Genomic DNA, 19679 nt, shown 5'->3' on the forward strand with positions numbered 1-19679 from the left:
CATGGATAACATTACTTATATTTTAGCGTTAGAAACACTACCGTGACTAAACTGCTTACTGCTGGATTAACCATTACAGAAACATAAAAAATGATTTTGGTAATCACCAATGCTGTTAGTTTAGGGCATCTGTGGCACAAACCTTTCATTGGGTGGTAATGGTATGTATAGGCATGTTTTGCAAAAATATAGCGCATGTTTTTATCAATGAGCTTATGTTGGAAAAAGCAAAAAATGTCACTATTTTATCGTAAACATTTACTTTGAGTAAATTGTCCTTATGTTAGAGTTATTACTGGAAATTACTGGAAAACCTGTTGCAGCAGAACTGCAGATCGCATAGCAGGCATCACATATCAACACGAGTGTGTGATCAAAATACAGAAGCGTCTTCAGAGTGTTACACAATTCCCCTGATCCACTTGTGACTTTCCGTGTAGCTCCCTTCCCCCCGAGACTCTCGTAACCTCTCTGTGCACCGGGCGGCTGGGCTGTAAATGACACCGGGCTATTAATTAATTAATGGCCTTTAGCCGAGTGGCTGGCTTTCTGGCTGGGGCTCTGCGGCGGAGAGCGCAGTATCTCTGTTTGGACTGCAAGAGACCAGAGCAGCATTCATGTAGGGGAGGTGGTGACCGTTTCGCACTGAACGTCTATCAATCACCTGCAATATTGTGGTCCTGCGCAGTTTTCCGGGCAGAAAGAAGCAGCAGGGGGAGGGATGAGACGCGGGAGAAGAAGAGGGAAAATGGCGATGGAGGGGCCTAGGCATCAACCGCCAACCCTCGTCCCATTGCTGATGAGCGCAACGGCTGTGTTGATCTCACACCACATCTTCAACGCCGCTGCCCAGATACCAGACCCCGAGGTAAGACCTGGATAGATTTTATGGCCCCTAAACGGCATTGTTGTTGTGACTCTCTTTGTATTGAACAGGCTAGCGTGAACCGCTTATAATTTTATGGCACTGAACGCATTGACACAATGGCAGCGGTAAAAACACATCTAGTCCTGCCATATATTTTTCTAACTACACCGCAAAGTTAGTGCTAATGGTGTTTTAGAAATATTTATTGACAGTCAAACGCTGTTGTACAGTTATATGGCTTTTAAAAAGCTATTTACATAAAGTGCAGTAATGCAAGGACACTCTGTTGCATAGATCAGACAAAGAGACCATACTTTGCCTGAAAACATGGAAAAAATCAACAACAAATGAAACAGCAAACAACAAGTTAAACTAGACGGTCACTGAAGAAAGAACTAAAGCCTTTGTAGGGACCAAAATATTTAATTTTGACTTTAGCCAGCCAGTAACAACCTACATGTAACAGCAACCTAGATCTTGCTAGAAGACACAGAGAAAACCTAGAATTGTGACAGTGAGAGCTGCATGGGAGAGATCCACTTACATTGTCTTGAAAATGTGAAATCAAGTTAAGGTGATCTCAGATTATGTAAACGATTTTGGACTCTCACATTCCCAGTATTAGTACAGCACTGACCTTGCAAAGTAAACTTGTCTACACTGTTCACTGATAATGTGATATTGTCAGTCGCACTGAGGAATATTTGCACCATTGATCATCTATAATGTAACAATTACTGTCAATTCCATTGACTGCTTAAGGAAATCCTGTTCATCACATCTAGCAAAGGGTCGTTCTTGAATAGATTGTTCATTTTGAACAAATTTCCAATGTGACTCAGGAAGAACAAGTCGTCTTGGGGAGTGATTCGTTCAGTCGCGCAGTCGCAAAATTCAATAGGTTATGTACTGGAATTAGTCTAGTAGTTCACCTGTTTCAGTCAATGCAACATGAGCCGGAAAGAGAATTGATTAGTTCATCTCTCGAGACTTCGTTCATTCATCATGTGACAGACCCATAAGCTTCAACCTATGCAGTCTGAGTCATCAAGTGACTTAATAATAATAATATCCAACTCTTTATTACCTTTGTTACTACATTCAGTGTATGGAACTACTATAAAATACAGAATAACTATCATGACCGAAATTCACATATTTATAAACTGTAAGAAACTTCAATTTGAGACCAGAAACGCAGTAACTGTAAAGAGTAAATAATAACTGATAATAAGTTATAATAATAATGATAATAATAATAATAACAACTATGCACCCGTTTGTAAATTAATTTCTCTATTCAATGCTGTCACGTCACGTGACAAAAGAACGATTGATTGGAAAAAGCCTTTTGTACAGTCTATGGTTAAAGCTTATGGGGCTGTCACGTGATGAAATAATGTCTAGAAGAAATAGAAAATAGAAGAAACTAATCGATGGAAAGAAGTGAACAATGAGCGTGAACTGGAAAAGCAGGAATGGCTCTTGAGTTGAGTGTTTAAAATTGCTTTATTCCTGTGGATTCACTACAGTACATTGTTTGCTCCTGATTTTCAGTGTTTACTTTAAGCTTTCAGTTTGTGTGATTCTTGGCTGCACTCCTGAGGCTTTGGCCATAGTGGGTGTATTTTCATTGGCGAAAGAAAAAATAAATGAAATAACTGGTCAAATTTAGCCTTAAATTTAAATTATTCAATGTTTATTCAACAATGTTCTTTGAATAACAGATTCAATTTAGAGAACGAGTTAAAAAGCAACTTCATTTGAATGTATAAACTGTATGACTGTTGATTTCCCATTCTTTTATTTTTATTATTATTATTTTTTTTATTTTATATTGATTGTCAACTTTAGACATTCTATTAACTGTAAGTAACTTTGCAACTTCTGTGCATGTCAACTACACATGTTTAGAGTATTACGAGACTGCTAGGTTAGGGTTAGTAGAATAATCTGGGAGACGTTTACATTCATAACTGATGTAATAACAGCTTTCTTCCTAGTCGACTTTGACAGCAGGTGTCAGATGTACCGTTTCTCTACACCCACTGCTAATTAAACACTCATTAAAGGGTCAATTATCCAGGTGCCTCCAATTTTCTCTGTTGGGACACTGTTTAACACCAACATGAAACCACTTAAGGGACACAAATATAGTTTGGGTACATTTTGTGCTCCAGTGGAATCAGTAGGCAATATTGAATTGGAAAACAGGACATTTGTTCATATTTATAGACACCCATATAAAACACCATGATCAAATTGATTTGTGTTCAGCTGCAGAGAGTCTGTGTATTGTAAGTTGTGTCATGTTAGGTCATGCCGGAAGAACAAGCTCTAAACTTGAGAAAATAACTATGAATTCTCCGTTTTTATTGTCTTCATGCAATGCAATACACTATATAAGAATTTGATGGATACTTTATTCATCTCAACAGGAAATTCAAAAAGTTCTGATGTTTAATGTTTAAAGTTCTGATGTCTTTGGTTTCTGTTTGTCTATATAGTTGGTAAGGATAGTACATCAAATATAGAGGATAGAAGAGACACAATGAAGGGCACTGAAAAGAAAAAATATCAATAAGTGACCTACTGCCAGCTGAACTCTGAATGGTCTGTAACACACTATAGCGATTGCATCTCATGATTGATTGTCTGTCAGGAATACTGAATGACCCAATACATTTTTATATCTAACAGGTCATGCTTTTTCATCCTCAATGCTGAAATTTTACAATATTTATTTCTATATTTAGCTTTTTAAATACTAATCTTTCCTTCAAAACTGAAAACAGAAGGGTTGTAAATATATTTATTCTCCTATAGTCTACTAATACAGTGACATAAACAAAAATATCACTGGATTATTATAATATTTGTAGACGTATACATACATATACATACAGTATATAATATGTTATTGTAAAATACATTTTAGATGTTTCTCCTTAACTGAAACTCTCCTATTTGGTTTCAGCTGAAAGCATGTAATACCGAATGAAAATAAGGATTACTGAGACACAAACTGTCTGACTGATGTCTATGTATTGGCCAGTGGCCATGCAGCTCTGAAGAAAACAAAATATTTGGTTAGTCATTATAGAAGGAGTAGTATGAGACATTTCTTTTAATTTTCAATAATATTTTTTAACTAGTTGCTTATTAGCACGCCTATTATTAACATATTGGCTGTTTATTAGTGCTTATAAAGTACATATAATGCATGACATCCATAATCCTACCCAATACCCTAAACTTAACAACTACCTTATAAACTATTAATAAGCAGCAAATAAGGAGTTAACTGAGGCAAAAGTCATAGTTAATGGTTAGTTAATAGTGAGAATTGGACCCTAAAATAAAGTGTGACCATATTATTTCACAGCAGGAATAGGCTCAGTACAAATCCCTGAGGCACACCGCTTTGCTGATATTACACATTGAGTGAAATAAAAAGGATTCCCCCTCATTCTTTAGTTGAGATATGAGATATATGATCTGAAGCTTATTCTTTGTATATACACTTTTAATCCAACAAGAGTTTCTTGTCATGATGCTTGTGCAGTAAAGAGAAAGTCAGCATGCGACCATGTGAAAATCTCAGGGTTTATTGAATAAGACTGAAACATCAATAGTAATTTATTTTAGCTGAAGGGACATCTGCTATCTTTAGCCCCGCTGATGGAAATGTTACTCTTTATCCAGCAAAAATATCAAGCTAATCAGTCAGTACTAAATACCAATAAGTCATTTCTAATTATTAGTGCTTTTCGCTAAGGCAAGCATCACTATTTGGTGTCACTTAGTGTTGGAGATTCGAACAAACCCTTAACTCTACATTTTAAAATGTATTGTGCATCTTTTAATTTAATGATAAAATTGTGCTGCTTGTTGAGGAGAAAAATTTAAATAAAAAAAAAAACGTGCATACATTATACACATGTAGGGTGATTTATACTGTCTCAAAATGTAAACTAAATCATTGGCCAGCTCTAATTTGCTAAATACGACTATAAGACATGAATAAGATATTATGAACATTAACACCTTGATTTTCTGTCAAACTGATTTGAAACTTTAAAGACAGACCTACTTTGTGCTCAGAGGTTGTTAATAGATTGTATATGCTTTCGCTGAAGCCAGCAGTTTGCATTATTGCAACTTACTTATGCTTGAAATAATTGTGTTTAGCAGCAGAATATCTGGTGAAAAATTACATAACCCATGCTGCTGTACAGAAATGTCAACCATCAGAGAGCAATGTTGTGATTCTCCTCGTAGCTGGTTATAGTGCTTTAACAAAGACTTTTTCAAATAGAAAAAATGAATAGAAAAAATGACTAACCTACATGGTGAGGCACGTCTCTCTGTAGGTTTGTGTGCAAACAATGAAGGCAAAACAGGTATCAGATGCTTCACCATGTGTATCGTATTCATGTTTTACTCTCTACCTTCACAAATTTAAATTTGCACTATAAAGTACTCTTTATATTCATGTGTCAAAAGGACATGTCACTCCTTGGCAGATTACACAGCCATGTTGGTACTTGACATCTCTACATATTAGACCATCATCTGACCATCATTCTTCTTGTCACCATCAGAACTCGTAGAATCTGGTCTCCAAAATGTCCTGAGGTGACAGACTGGAAGATATATTTCGAGTCACTTTGTGAAGACAAAGACATAGTCACTGCATGACTGACTCATCTTTATGTGGACAGTACAGTTCCCATGAACACTGCTTTGTATCAGTAAGGACCTCATAGCTTTATTACCAGTGCAATATGACCTCAAGGCCTGGGGACTGGGGACAAGTAAAGTCTGTCTGCAGGTATAAAAGTTGAAAAGTGCATATTTTAAACGAGATATGTAGTGATAATCTGTGTGGAGGAACTTGGACAACATGTCAACACTGACCGCCAATGATTTGTACTGTATGACATATATACTGAATTATTTAAACAAAAGCAACACATTTTCATATTAAAGCTACTGTCACACATGGTGCCTGGCCTCTTGAGACTGTCAAAGCTGGAGTTAACTATTCAAAAGTTTGGAATCATTAAGTAATATGCTTCTGGAAGGACCTGATATTGATTATGATCACAGGACACATTAAATCAATCAATAAAACATTCCGGTAACACTTTAGAATAGGTAACACATGTTAACTATTAACTATGACATTTATCTCAATAAATTCTTAATTTGCTGCTTATTAATAGTTAGGATGGTAGTTGTTAGGTTTAGGTATTGGGTAAGATTAGGGATGTACTGTAAAATAAGGTCAAGTAGAATATGTTCTTAATTAGCACTAATACATGGCTAATATTATAGTAATGTGCATGCTAATAAGCAACTAATAGGTGTTACCTATTCTAACGTGTTACCAACATTTCAAATGCAATAAATAAATGTTTAATGTATGAAAACTCTTTTGTCTGAAAATCCACTGTAAGCAATTTACAGCTTCAAATGTTTCTGCCTCTCTTCTTTCTATTGTGATTACCATGTGAAAGTGGTACTTTAAAATCATACTTTGGTTCTTAATCACTGCTTCTGTTTCCATTTCAGTGGTGCAATGACTCTTTGTTTTTCTAAGAGATGTAGGAAAATTATTTATTTTTTAAATTTTATCCCTGCAGCTTTTGCCAACAGACCCTCCAAAAAAGCCAGATCCAGTCACTTCAGAAACAGTGGTGTTTTGGGGTCTTCGATTATGGCAGGTTGTAGGTATTTTCTCCATGTTCATCCTAGCAATTGGTAAGTGTCTAAAAGTGTTTAAAAAAAACAGGAAAATGGAAAAAATCCATCATTTACTATAACTGTTTGTTCACTATCCTGTTCCCATGTGACATTCTTTGTCTCGTGCTTGGAACACAAAAGGTATATTTTAGCCACTCTTTTCAATATAATGAGAGTGAGCACTGTGGCTGTCAAGGCCCTAAGTGAAAAACAGCACTTTATCTTCAGAAGACTTGGATTATAGCACATTATTTTTTTAGACTTTGTTTTAAAACTTTAATGAAACCTATGCATTGTCGTTTTGAAGCTCAAAAACCCCAGTCTCTGTTCATTGTTACTGTATGGAAAAGAAAATGTATTATTCAAAATCCCTCCTTCTGTGTTCTACAGAAGAAATAGGGTTTATGTTATTTTTAAGTATCGTTATTATTGGAATGAGGTTGAATAAATGATGACAGAATTTTAATTTGTAGGTGACCTCTTTAAAATGGCAAGTTTGCATATATTTGCGTTCAGAATTCACATTAATAGATGTAAAAAAAACTAAACTAAATTATTTAGAGTGAATCACATTAAGTGATTTAATGAAATTCCCAAGATGAAAATATCAATTACATAACAAAGAGATAAGATATGGTGCCTGTTGTGAAGGGAAAACTCTTTCAAATATTTCAAAGCTTTCTTTCTCATTTCTCAGTAATAACACTGTGCTGCATCTTCAAATGCCGAATTCCACGAACAAAAAAAGAGATAGAGGCTCGGCATGCACAAAGACTAGCCGCAAAAACCTATGCCAACACACTGGAGACAGTGCCCCCCCTAAATGAGCTCACAGAGGTGCCGGGAGGTAAGTGCCACAAAGGCTATTGGCTCTTTAAGGGTAAAGAAATCTGACCATGTCATTGTCTGATCTGTGACCATTATCTTTGTCGGTTATTTTGGTCCTGTAAATTTCCATTAACCCATTGTGTAATATTCCCAGTATAACTTACATTAAATGAATACATACACTGCTGTGAATAGTTTATCAACCTATGCAGACCTATGAATATTGAAAAAAAAAAATTATTAGTGATAATGACATATAGGGCCCTATTTTAAAGATCTAAGCGCATGATCTAAAGCACACCCGCAGGTGCACTCAGGGCATGTCCGAATCCAATTTTGATAGTTTAACAACAGGAAAATGGTCGGCACTCCCGGTTGCATGGTCTAAATGGGTTGTCCTTATTCTCTTAATCAATAATGGGTGTTTTGGGGCTTAACATACAATACACCAATCAGAGTGTCATCTTACATTCCCTTTTAAAGCCAGTTGTGCTCTTACCATGGTGCATTTGCTATTTACACGGTGGAATTTGCAAGCGCAAAGACAAAACGCACCAGCACGCCCATGGGCACACAGATGGGTGCAAATGCATTTGCTATTTAAGCAATGAGGCGCAGGATGGGAAAATGAGAACTGCATCGGGCTGAAACTAGCTAAAACACTTTGCGCCGCATTGAGCCGTGTGTATGATAGGGCCCATAATGTTTGGTGTCAATATGACCATCAAATTTGATGATGTAATATATGGAAACCGTTTTGTCTATCGACATGAAATCTGTAACTTTTTCGTAGCATGGTCTGGGGATGATCTGGTTTGATTTTTGCGAAAATTGGAGCAATTGTCTTGGAGGATTTTAAAAAGTAGTTTTTCAGAGAAACTCAAAATAGCAGACAGGAAGTTTGGTTGATTATGGCACAATTGGTATGTTTTCGGCGTGATCCAAGAAATCTATCAAGATCACGACAATACTAGTCAAAAGCTATTAGCATTTGTAAACATTTCTTTATCATTTTTTACCACAAGGTGGCACTGCCCCTAAACCTTTAGTGTACCTTAATGGTATAGTGCGAAAGACACATACCAAGTTTTGTAACGATACACTAATGCATTCATAAAATATAGCATTTTATGACAAATTTCTAAATTGCTGATGCCCAAAATGACCAGCATGGGAATATTGGGTATCATTTGACTTGGTATGTTACTTTGAATCTAAAGGGAGCAGCCATGTGATTTTTGGTCAAACCGTTCAGAAATGATAAGCAAAAAAGTAAATCGACCACTAGGTGGTACTGTGCTGAGACGCTGCAGGTACACTCGGATCATGGTTATTATAACATTCGGGGTCAGCAAAGAACGTTAACACTTATTGTCACGTACTGTCAGCTGGTATTTACCCTTTAGTAGAATAAAGACGTCTTGTTGATGTACTTTAAAGTTCTCACACTAAGCATGCCATTGGATCACTGCACTGTTTTTCATCCTTCCAGATTTGTGCAGATTTCCATCCTGATAGAAATCTAGAAAAGCCACACATCACGACACATTTTTGTTCTATATTTCCTGCAGTTCATTTCAAATATTTTCTTTCAGCTGATGTGTCTAATGTCTTCTGTCTTTTTTCCAGTGCTATTGATCTTTCCCTCTGCTTATCTCTATTCTCTTCCCTCTTTTCACATCTCTTGTGTGTTTACTCAGCTCTTGCGGAAGCGTCAGCTCTTCAGACAGTCTCTGAGCAGGTACAGGCTCATGGTAGTGGACAGCTTCCTGTGGTCAGGGAAGAAGATGAACCCGCCAATCCAGTCCCTTAGACCGATGCGCTCGAGCTCTCCTGTTTTTCTTCTTCCTGCCTGTCCTCAGTCTGCAGTCCTGGATGCCTTAGAGTAGAAAAGACTGTCTATAATGTAACTGGTGACATATGTCTTTGAGGTTCAGTTTAGCCTGCGATTAGAATCTGCTGTCAGTACAGTATATATATACAGTATAAGTGAATGATGCAAGTGTATATGCAAGTGAATCCTTAGGTGCATCTTAGAAAATATAAAGTAGGTAATGAGTAAAAAGCACATACAGTATCTTTACTTTTTCCTTCTCTGTCTTTTAAAGTCAACCTTGAATCAGAATTGACCTCATACTTTCCTAACTCCCATTTCTGCTCATATGCCAGTTTTGTATGCAGGTTTTTGGAAAGCTACCACCATTCAATACACATTTATTTATACAGCTTTTAACTTAATAGAGATAGTTTCATAGCAGATTCGCTGTAGAAAACAGGAAGATGAATTTCAGTGTTGCAAAGTTGATCTATTATGAACTGACTGTGGCAGCTCTGCAGAAGAAAACACTGTCACTGTTGCACACACAGAACTTGCTGGCTGTTTTCTGGTGGCACATATTTTATTTTGTTGTCACTGCATTTGCTTAAATCTACAAATATAACCATATAAAACCTGAATTATACAGCAGATCATATTGAGCAACGTTGGCAGTGTGACGTCTTTATGTATAAGTGAAGCAGTCCTTGACATTCTCTATAGAGTCCAATAAAGGGCAGCATAAGAACGTTACTGAGTTTCAAGCATAAATCACTTATTGAAACAATAAGGTTTCTTTGACAAATAAACTCATGAATTCTCTTGACCTTCAGAAAGGTTGAGGTATTATAGATGTAGACTTTTGCAGAGTGAAATCTTGTAAGAATATAAAAGTTAGTCTTGCTTTTATCACGTGGCAGCTTTATAATAGCACATATTTCTGAGTAAATAATATTAATATGTGATAGACTTTTTTTAATTATTAATCACAGTTGTAAGTTGTGATATGCTTTGCAAAGACTCTCTTGTCTCAACACAAGTCAATATTAATATCTTTTTTCTTTAAATGGCTTTTGCATCTTCTATAAAACAGGTCCACATTGTTTTCCAATCACAAAAACGGTTTGTGAATTCTGATTCATATTGACATATTGATATTGACTTAATACTGTGTTTCTGTCTCTGTCCCTTTTAAACCTGAATAAAAATGTAACCCCTAACTATCGTTCTGACCTGGACTGAATATCTTGCATGTTAATGTCTCCTATTTAAAACAGTCACATAATTCTGAATATTGATGTGATTAGTGATGTCTGCAGCTGTGTGCTGAATGATGTGCATACCATGAGCGCTCTGACCGACTTGTGAGAATTTTTTTTCCTTATATTATCCATATTATTTCCTTGTATACAGTATTATGCATGTTCTGTATTTCTGTCGACTGAATCAGTAATAATGCCAGTCATTCGTGAATCAAGCATTCTTGTAAGTCGGTTCTTTCTTTCCAGTGAATTGGCCAAAAAGGTTTGCAAAACAATTGAACTCTGAACTCTGATTAAAGCATAGATGAAGTAAATCGCTACCTTCAACACCTCCAAAGCTTCACAGTCCTAAACCACTTCCTAGGTTTGAAATTTCTTTCATTAGCTTTAGGCAGTTTTCATTTATATGATGTTTAATATTTGATGGTCGCATCATTTTACATATGCAATCTCTTATTTTTGCTGCTTCTGCTTTGTTTTGATCCGGAGATTTGGTACTCTTTCAGAAGATTTGTAATAGCGCTTCCTAACATATAAAACAGTGGAAACATGGAAAGCAGTCACTTTACAAATTTGTATTGCTAGAAATGATTGAGTTAGAGTATTTTTTTTTCAGTTTTTTTTAATACTTTACTACATACATGGAAAGCAATAAAACTTCAAATGGGGTTTTCAACACATGAAGATGCAAATAAAAACCCTCCTTAAGCATTGCATGCAAATTATACTTTGCTCCGCTGTGGATCGTCTGTCAAAAAGAAACATATTTGTAGCCTCATTATTTCAAGAGGATCATGGTTGATAAAGCAATTCTTTGACAGACTGTAAATAGACGAGAATTTAGTTTTACAGCCCAGAAAACTGCAATATGCATGAGATTGAACTCAACACTGACGTTCCATCTGCGCACATGAATGAAGTGTGGAGAACTGTACGCACACTTAGTGACAAAGATAATGCAGTATGCTTGAAACAAACAAACCCACTGAGGCTCACAATTACCCACACAAACCCTGACTTAATTATATTCTTCATTAGAGCTAATTCTAATGGGATTCTCCCAAATGCCACAGAGACCATTTAGCACAGGAAAAGCCCCTTGTCAGGCGCCACACAATTGCCTATTCCTTATGTTCATAGATGGGATGCATCACACACTTGTGGTTTCAATTTGTGGACACACACATTTTTATAGGGAGCTATGCAAATAATGTCAGTGGGTTTCCTATGGGGTTAGAATTGTTTCATTATTCCAAATAAATAGATTATGATCCACAAATAAATGTAAAGCTATTATACCAAACATTTCAGGGGCTATATTCGCAAAAAATCTTAAGGCTAAAAGTTGCTCATCTTAAAAACTCTTAAGCAGCTCTTAAAAATTAGGGGTGTGTCACTTATAATTTTATGGCTCATAAATTTAAGACTAATCCACAAAGCATTTTAATGTTAAAAGTGGCTCTTACACCTAGAAAAGCATACATGTCCTCCCGAGACTTCTAGGATCCCTGAGAGAAACTCAGAAATGATCTGAAATATGACTGGTTTGCACTCGAGTAAACTTATTGGAATATTATCGAGACATTTTGACTTGACAAAGGTATCACTTCAATCATGAAGGTGTTTTCTTAGTTTGAAACTTAGTCTGCCTTAGTTTGCCTTTCAGAATGTCAGAATCAGACTACGTAGTTTGTGCATAAAATAAGACGTATACACATAACGTACCATGGTGTTTCCATCAGGAACTAACACATGTTGAACTATTTAAACTATCACGCTGACGTCATTTAATTGCATTGGTTTTTATTCTCTTTAGCATCGTGTGAATTATTTTCCTCTGTTGCTTGATAATTATGTAAATTACATCCACAAATGAAGACCAAATTTACACTTGTATGCGTTATGTATTATGTATGTTACTGTCTTTGACAGACAGCATGCTGATGCCACTATTTTCTCTATTGGAAAGAAGTGAGGAGATGTCAAAACATCTGGTAGTGTGGGTTTTCCAGGTAATGCGTGCTCTCGCTAAACCTCTGCTTCCTGTAAATGCTACCATGTGTTGTGCATGTTATTTTTGACAGACATTGATGTTGAGATATTCAATTGATGTGGATTTGAAAGCAGATGGATCATAAGGTAATAATTATTTATTTAATAGCTGGCAAGTATTCAGTGAAGTGATTGATGGCCGTGAGTGGATTATGTTGATGTTTCTTTTTATAGGCTACTAGAAAGTAACATCATTACATCATCTCAAAAAAAAAAAAAAAAGATCACCCGAGACTACTTTATAACTGTGGAGTTTCTGAAAGGCAACACTGTAAGTTTGGGTTTGTGAATTTAGAATAAAAAATGAAAATAGTTCAGTTGTATAAAATGATGGTTTTACGTGTCTCTTTTGTCAAGCTTGTTCTTGGATTCTAAGCAGTAGATTGTTGTCACAAAACTGTGCATTAATATCAGGTTGAAAACTTCCAAACTTGCAGAAGTATTTCATTATCCGTGTTTACCTTCCATGCTTTTAATGGATTACCCAGAGCATGACTGGTTTCAGGCCCAGAACTGCTGGAACAACTGAAGAGCTGAGACAAGGAGTCATCTCAGTAATTGTCCAAGACGGGTCTCACTCACACTCCTTACTGACCTTGAGATTCAATCTCTGACCTTTGAGCTCGCAGGCCAAATCATTAACCTCACGGCTATCTGCCCCACGCAGGTTAGACGTTATTTCATAGTAAATTGAAGAAACAGAAGCCATGGAATCCATTTAGGCTGTGAAAAATGTTAAAATGTTTTAATGTATGTGCTGAAAATGTATTTATAGTAAGGGTGTAGTAACCATGATTACATTGTTAGAATGTGTTAAATTAATATATTGTTTTAAAATATTTATATCATAAATAATTATATTTTTTAAATAACTTTTTAATAATCAAAAAATCCTGAAAAAAAGTATCACAGGTTATAAAATAAATATTAAGCAGCACAACTGTTTCTAAATCTGTTAATAAATCAATATATTAGAATGATTTCTGAAGGATCATGTGACACTGAAGATTCAATGAAAATTCAGCTTTGCATCACAGCAATTAATTTTATATTTTAAAGTACAATAAAATAGAAAAAAAAAAGTTTTTGCAATAATATATATATAGATGAGCATAAGATACTTATTTCAAAAACATTAAAAATAGTCATGTGCCCAAAGTTTTGACCGGTATGTGTAAGTAAAAATATGCAACATTTATAATGAAATGCTGTAGAGGAATCATATTAGTTTTAAGTGCTTTTTATTGGGGGTGGGTGACCACAAATATCTAGAAACAGCCCTGCCTGTATCTAAATTGTGAATAATGTGTTTTACATTCATTTTTAATTTCACTTGTGCAGGTCATAAAATGTCTTCAATATGAGCTTAAATATCCAGCAGATACCCTGGTCTGGCAAAAACCATCAGTTTAAGTATTTAGGTTTATAATTGTCTGGCTGGTGAGGAGGGTTCATTACTGGACCTCCATCAATTTCAGTTGAAGACCCCTGCATTACACTTTCTCTTTCTATTGCGCATAACAGCGCAAAATGATGTGATTAATATTGTTTTAGCATATTGCTAACATCTGACATCTGCATTTACATCTGAAAGACATATTTTTTAGTCTTTGCTCATCTGCAATACATCTATAGGACATGGATAGGACAGGAGATTATTTCCAGATGAAGCGATCTTTAAAAGACATCTTACAGATGTAAATGTTCTATCTGGGTACTCTCATGATTTAACACATTTCAGACTTTACTTAATATTAATGTAAGCCAAACACCCACTTTGGTTACTGTTAAAGGTTGTTTTTACAGCCTTGTGTTAGACCAAAAGATCTATTTTTCCAATGAAGTTCCTCATCACATGTCCTGTATTTGTAAAATTGCACTTCAAAGTTGAAATAAACAAATGGAAAAAAAAGAGAGAAAAGCATTGGGTCTCAGTAATAGGGTATATTTCATTTGTCAGTATTTATACAACAGGCATTTTTGAGAAGATGAAGCTCTGGTCAGTAATTACAGGGTAGGGGAAGGCGATTTCCGCTCATTACTGAGTTGTTAGATGATTGAAGTGTTTTAATGCTGACATACACAGACAACATCATCCACACGGACATACAGCAGCTGTAAAGCTCAAAGAAAACCCTTCTGTTCTCCTTTAGGACTGAAAAGACTCCTCAGGACTACGACCTCTGTTGTTTCGTAACAAATAATACGGTACTTTTTCAATACTGCCATTTAATGGTAGACAGTTTAGTTAGGATTTTAATAATTCAGTCAAAACACAGTGTTACAGTTGTAAGAATTTAGGGAAAATTGTGTTTAACGTTCATGAAAATAACAATGATATCATAATCGAAAAAAAAAAAACCTAAACAAAAAACACTGGTCTTAAAATACGCATTCATGTATATGACATATGAGTCAGGCATAATTTTCTCTCCAAAACAAGATGCAAAAAATCAAGAATCGTCAAAAATATCCAAATAACACTGTCTACATTGTAATATTTTCCATGCCTTTTCACTGCTCTTTCATGCTCAGATATGTTTTATTTTTAAGACATGAACTGTGGCATTTATTGTTTTGTTCTGGGGGACTGTTGTTCTAATAGCCGCTGAATGAAGGGAAAATCTATGCAAATTACAGAGTTTTCATACCCGATGACACATCACATCGCCTTTCTACACCGTGACAGACAGAACGGACACATTTAAAGCCTATGAGATCTTTCAAATGGCTGCTGCTTGCTGTTTGGAAAATCAGGTGCTTTTCACACAATATAATTAATCATAAAGTTGATTCATTCAAAATCATTCAGAAGTGAAACTTGTATGTTATATTCTTTCATTAGACACAGGCTGATATATTTCAAATGTTTATTTCTTTTAATTATGATGTTTATAACTGACAACTAAGGAAAATCCCAAATTCAGTATCTCAGAAAATTTGAATATTGTGAAAAGGTTCAATATTGAAGACACCTGGTGACACACTATAATCAGCTAATTAACTCAAAACACCTGCAGAGCCTTTAAATGGTCTCTCAGTCTAGTTCTGTATGGTCATGGGGAATGACCATCATGGGGAAGACTGCTGACTCGACAGACCAAAAGACAACCATTGACACCTTGCACAAGAAGGGGTGAAGAAGCAGACGACACGAGGATCAAGGTAAGATCCCCCCGAAGGATGGTGTTTTTTGAGGTGGAGAAGCGGGGAAACTGGGGGAGGGTGGGGAGTGGAACCTGACAGACCTGCGAAAGCTGACCTTATCCTTGAGAGACCTTCAGCGTTCACGTTGGCCGTCCCCGCTCGGTGTTGTACGGTGAAGTGAAAGTCCTGGAGCGTGAGGAACCACCGAGTCACCCTGGCATTGGTGTCCTTCGCTCTGGCCATCCACTGTAGAAGTTCGTGGTCCGTAATCAGGGTGAACTGGTGGCCAAGGAGGTAGTAGCAGAGCTCCAGGACTACCCACTTGACGGCCAGTGCCTCCTTTTTGACGGTCGCATACCGTCGCTCCGCTGAGGTCAGCTTCCGGCTGATACAGATGACCGGGTGTTCTTCACCATCGAGGACCTGGGAGAGGACAGCTCCCAACCCGGTATCGGATGCATCCGTTTGCAACAGGAAGGGGCGATTGAAGTCGGGGCCCGGAGCACGGCTCGGATGTGAGGGTGGCCTTCACACGCTGGAATGCGCTCTCCGTTTCTGGGTTCCATGAAACCTTCTCCGGCTGCCCCTTCCTGGTCAGGTCTGTCAGGGGAGAGGCTAAGGAGGAGAAGTTAGGAATAAAACAGTGGTAGTAACCCGCCAACCCCAAGAAAGGCGCCGAGCCTCTGGAACATGATAGGGCAGCTGCCGGACGATCACTCCGCGTGCTGTGCGGATATTGTGTTTGAGTACGTGGGTCCGCCCTGGCTGGGGAGAGAACACATCGTTGAACTGACTGACCAGGTGTTGCAGCTCTGACTTTTGGGCGGCCGAGAGGTGGGGGTCCATGTCCACAGCCATGGGAGGTCGCTGAGCAGGGGCTGCAAGCAGGGGCCCCATCCTGACCCAGTGCTTCAGAAGGTTCACGTGGTACAGTTGGTCCTCTCTGCGTCGTCCGGGCTGCCGGACCCGGTAGGTGACCGGGTCGACCCTTTCCGTCATGGTATAGGGTCCCTGCCAGTTAGCCAAGAATTTACAGGCGGCAGTGGGGACTAGGACCATAACGTGGTCTCCAGGCTGAAACTCCCTGTTGTAATGTTGCTGCTGGGCTTGTTGGGCTTTGGCAAGGTGCTCCCGGACGGGCATGACCCTAACAATTCTCTCTCGCATCTCCTGGACGTGCTCAATGGTGGAGCGGTGGACGGCCGGTTGCTGTTCCCAGGCTTCTCGGGCGACATCAAGCAAGCCACGGGGCTGTCAGCCCTAAAGGAGCTCAAAAGGGGTGAACCAGGTGGACACCTGGGGCACCTCCCAGATGCCGAAGAGGACATAGGGCAGCATCTTGTCCCAGTCGCCGTGTCCTCAGCAGCCACCCACCACAGCATTTGCTTCAGGGTCTGGTTGAAGCGTTCGACCAGGCCGTCCGTTTGCGGGTTGTATACAGTAGTCTGGAGCTGTCTGATTTGGAGGAGTTTGCAGAGGTCAGCCATCACCCGGGACATGAAGGGGGTGCCCTGGTCAGTCAGGGATGGTATCTGGGATGGTAGGCCGACCCGGCTACTCAATAGGAAAAGATCCTGGGCAATGGCTTTCGCCGTGGCTTTGCGGAGTGGGATGGCCTCAGGGTAGCGGGTGGCATAGTCCAGGATGACCACGATGTGTTCGTGTCCCCGGCGGACTTTGGCAGCGACCCCACTAGGTCCATTCTGATCCGCTCAAAGGGCACCTCAATGATGGGGGGGAGGGGTCCGTGGAGACATCTGCTGGCAGGTGGGATAGGCCTGACAGAAACGCTTCACGACGTTCCATGCTGGTACCTCTCTAGTATCGCCGTATACACAGATGATGGGCAGTCTGGCTTTGGGTTCCGGCCGTGGAGGGAGGACAGTTGGCTGGACAGGGGTGACCTCGCTGCCTGAATCGAGGAGGGCGAGGTCCGGCCGGCCATTTATCTTCAATTCCGCCCGTGGGGCCCACTTCGGAGTTTCTACGTAGACGGTGCAGGCTGCCAGCCAAGCGCGTCCAGGGGAGTGAGGAATTTCAATGTGAAAACTACTGCATACGAATTGCTTATTGAAATGTACAGTATTTCATTTATTTGAGTTAATTACTTTAGCTCAAATTTTGGGTCGCACGTCAGTTTACTGTCTAACATGCGAATTCTATCATGCTTGGTCCGATTATAAATGCATGTCATTAAACATTATAAAAATGTTATTCTTTCAAACAGCATTTGTGTCTCACAGAGCTTGTACATGTCCTAGTATCATTCATCTGCTGATAATGGCCCCTCAGAGCAGGAATGTGCTATGATTGTGTGCAACATGCCACAAGGAAAATATTACAGCTGGAACATTTTCCCATGAAAACGTTTGAGATGGAATTCAGAGCAGCCACGGAACAATTCAGACAATCTCAAGCCTCTGTAAGCACGTTTGGGCTTTGTTAAAATCTAAAAATACACTTGCTGAAACTTCATGCTTTTATATTTAATAAATCAATATCATTATATCGATAGTATAAAAGGATGAAGAAAGCTGATTGTATGTTTTGAAAATGCTGTAAGTGCTATTAAACTGTCTTTCTGTTGCCCTGGGCTTTCCCTGTGTATTAAGGTCAGAGACACAATATATTTGTCTTCAGTGCTGCTCTCAGCCGCCTGATCAATCTGAAACCAATTAACTGACATAACAATGCTGTCTGCTCCATTTGGACATCTTTCCTAACATCTCTATCAGTGTTTCTCCTGTCTGCCCAATATGTTGTAGAGAGCATGTTAAAAGAAGGGAGCATGTTGCTAAAGGTCTTTTTAGACAGAAATAACATTTTTTAAATAGTATTAGTAGTAATAGTAGTATTTATTGTTGTAGTTTGAATCATGATGTGTAATTCTCATTGCTGGAGCAGGGGGTTAATTTGACCTTTTGTTGGTATAATAAATTAACTTTTTCATATATATATATATATATATATATATATATATATATATATATATATATTTAAAATAGAAATGCATCTGTAATTTCAGGTCATTATCCAGACATTTACGTTAACCCTAAAGCACAAAGCAATGGAGTGCAAAATTCAAAATATAAGTAAACCACCTGTAAAAAATAAACTTGGAAAATAATGAGCTTATTTATATGCACAATAAAAATGGTAAACCTCTGGTTAAAAATCCATAGTTTTATAGCAAAATGGACATAAAAAATATGTGACTGGCATCCAGGAGTGTACTGTTTCGATCAATCTGATCCCAGTGAACACATGGTCGAAAAATGCAGTCCAACATTTAAAATGCATTTTTTTTATATTTTACACATAACATCTCTGAAAACCAAGCACAAGTGAAAAGTAATTGTACACATGTAATGTAAGAGTTTTCCATCACAGGACAACGGAGGGCAATTCTGTACTGTATTATTTTTCTTTTTCTTTTTTTTATTTTTTACTTTTTTTTTCTTGGATCAGATATATCAGTACTGCTGCCCCAATCCTGCTCTTTCTTTCTTTCTTTCTTTGATTTAGCAGCTAAGCCTGAGGAAAAGGAGGAGGTGCCAACCGTAGCAGGAAAGGTTGACGCAGAAAAGGGAAAGAAGAAAGAAAAAGAAGGCAAAAAGGAAGGCAAGGGTGCAAAAGAAGGAAAAGAAGGGAAGGGAGAGGAGAAGGATGAAACCACAAAGAAGAAAGGGGAAAAGGGAGAAAAAGGAGAGAAAGGAGCATCCAAAAAAGATGCGTTGGATGGAGGAAAAGGTAAAAAGGGAGGTGGAGAGAAAGGAGAAGAAAAAGGAGGTGGAGCCAAGGGCAGTGCAAAGAAGCCTGCAAAAAAATGAACATTTAGTGACCTTAATGGTGTGTGCTAAACTTTCACTAGCCATTTTTTTATATATATTTTTTTAAGAAAATGTATAAATGTACATTTACAGCACATTTATTGTAAATTGTAAACATCGACAATAAA

The 19679-nt window shown here is 37.9% G+C and overlaps 1 protein-coding gene across 2 annotated transcripts; it reads left to right on the forward strand.

Annotated features, from left to right (window-relative positions):
• The first annotated feature begins 459 nt into the window (after positions 1-459).
• Positions 460-19657, forward strand: LOC128023137 (transmembrane inner ear expressed protein-like). 2 transcript variants are annotated; one of them, XM_052610643.1, is made up of 4 exons: positions 460-868; positions 6517-6634; positions 7314-7463; positions 19247-19657. In XM_052610643.1, the coding sequence occupies exons 1-4, from the start codon at positions 722-724 to the stop codon at positions 19549-19551; spliced, it is 720 nt and encodes a 239-aa protein (XP_052466603.1). In that variant the 5' UTR covers positions 460-721; the 3' UTR covers positions 19552-19657. The 2 variants fall into 2 exon arrangements, with proteins under 2 accessions (XP_052466603.1, XP_052466604.1); XM_052610644.1 differs by lacking the exon at positions 19247-19657 and adding an exon at positions 9145-10468.
• Positions 19658-19679: the final 22 nt, after the last annotated feature.

Source organism: Carassius gibelio, chromosome A2 (genome assembly GCF_023724105.1).
Source record: "Carassius gibelio isolate Cgi1373 ecotype wild population from Czech Republic chromosome A2, carGib1.2-hapl.c, whole genome shotgun sequence".
NCBI classification, from domain to species: domain Eukaryota; kingdom Metazoa; phylum Chordata; class Actinopteri; order Cypriniformes; family Cyprinidae; genus Carassius; species Carassius gibelio.

What these genes read in the sequence shown, in the direction of transcription:
- LOC128023137 (XM_052610643.1), top strand. Translation starts at nt 722, where the DNA reads ATGAGACGCGGGAGAAGAAGAGGGAAAATGGCGATGGAGGGGCCTAGG. An exon ending in CATGTTCATCCTAGCAATTG is followed by an intron (nt 6,635 to 7,313) that starts GTAAGTGTCTAA and finishes CTCATTTCTCAG; the next exon opens with TAATAACACTGTGCTGCATC. An exon ending in GCTCACAGAGGTGCCGGGAG is followed by an intron (nt 7,464 to 19,246) that starts GTAAGTGCCACA and finishes TCTTTGATTTAG; the next exon opens with CAGCTAAGCCTGAGGAAAAG.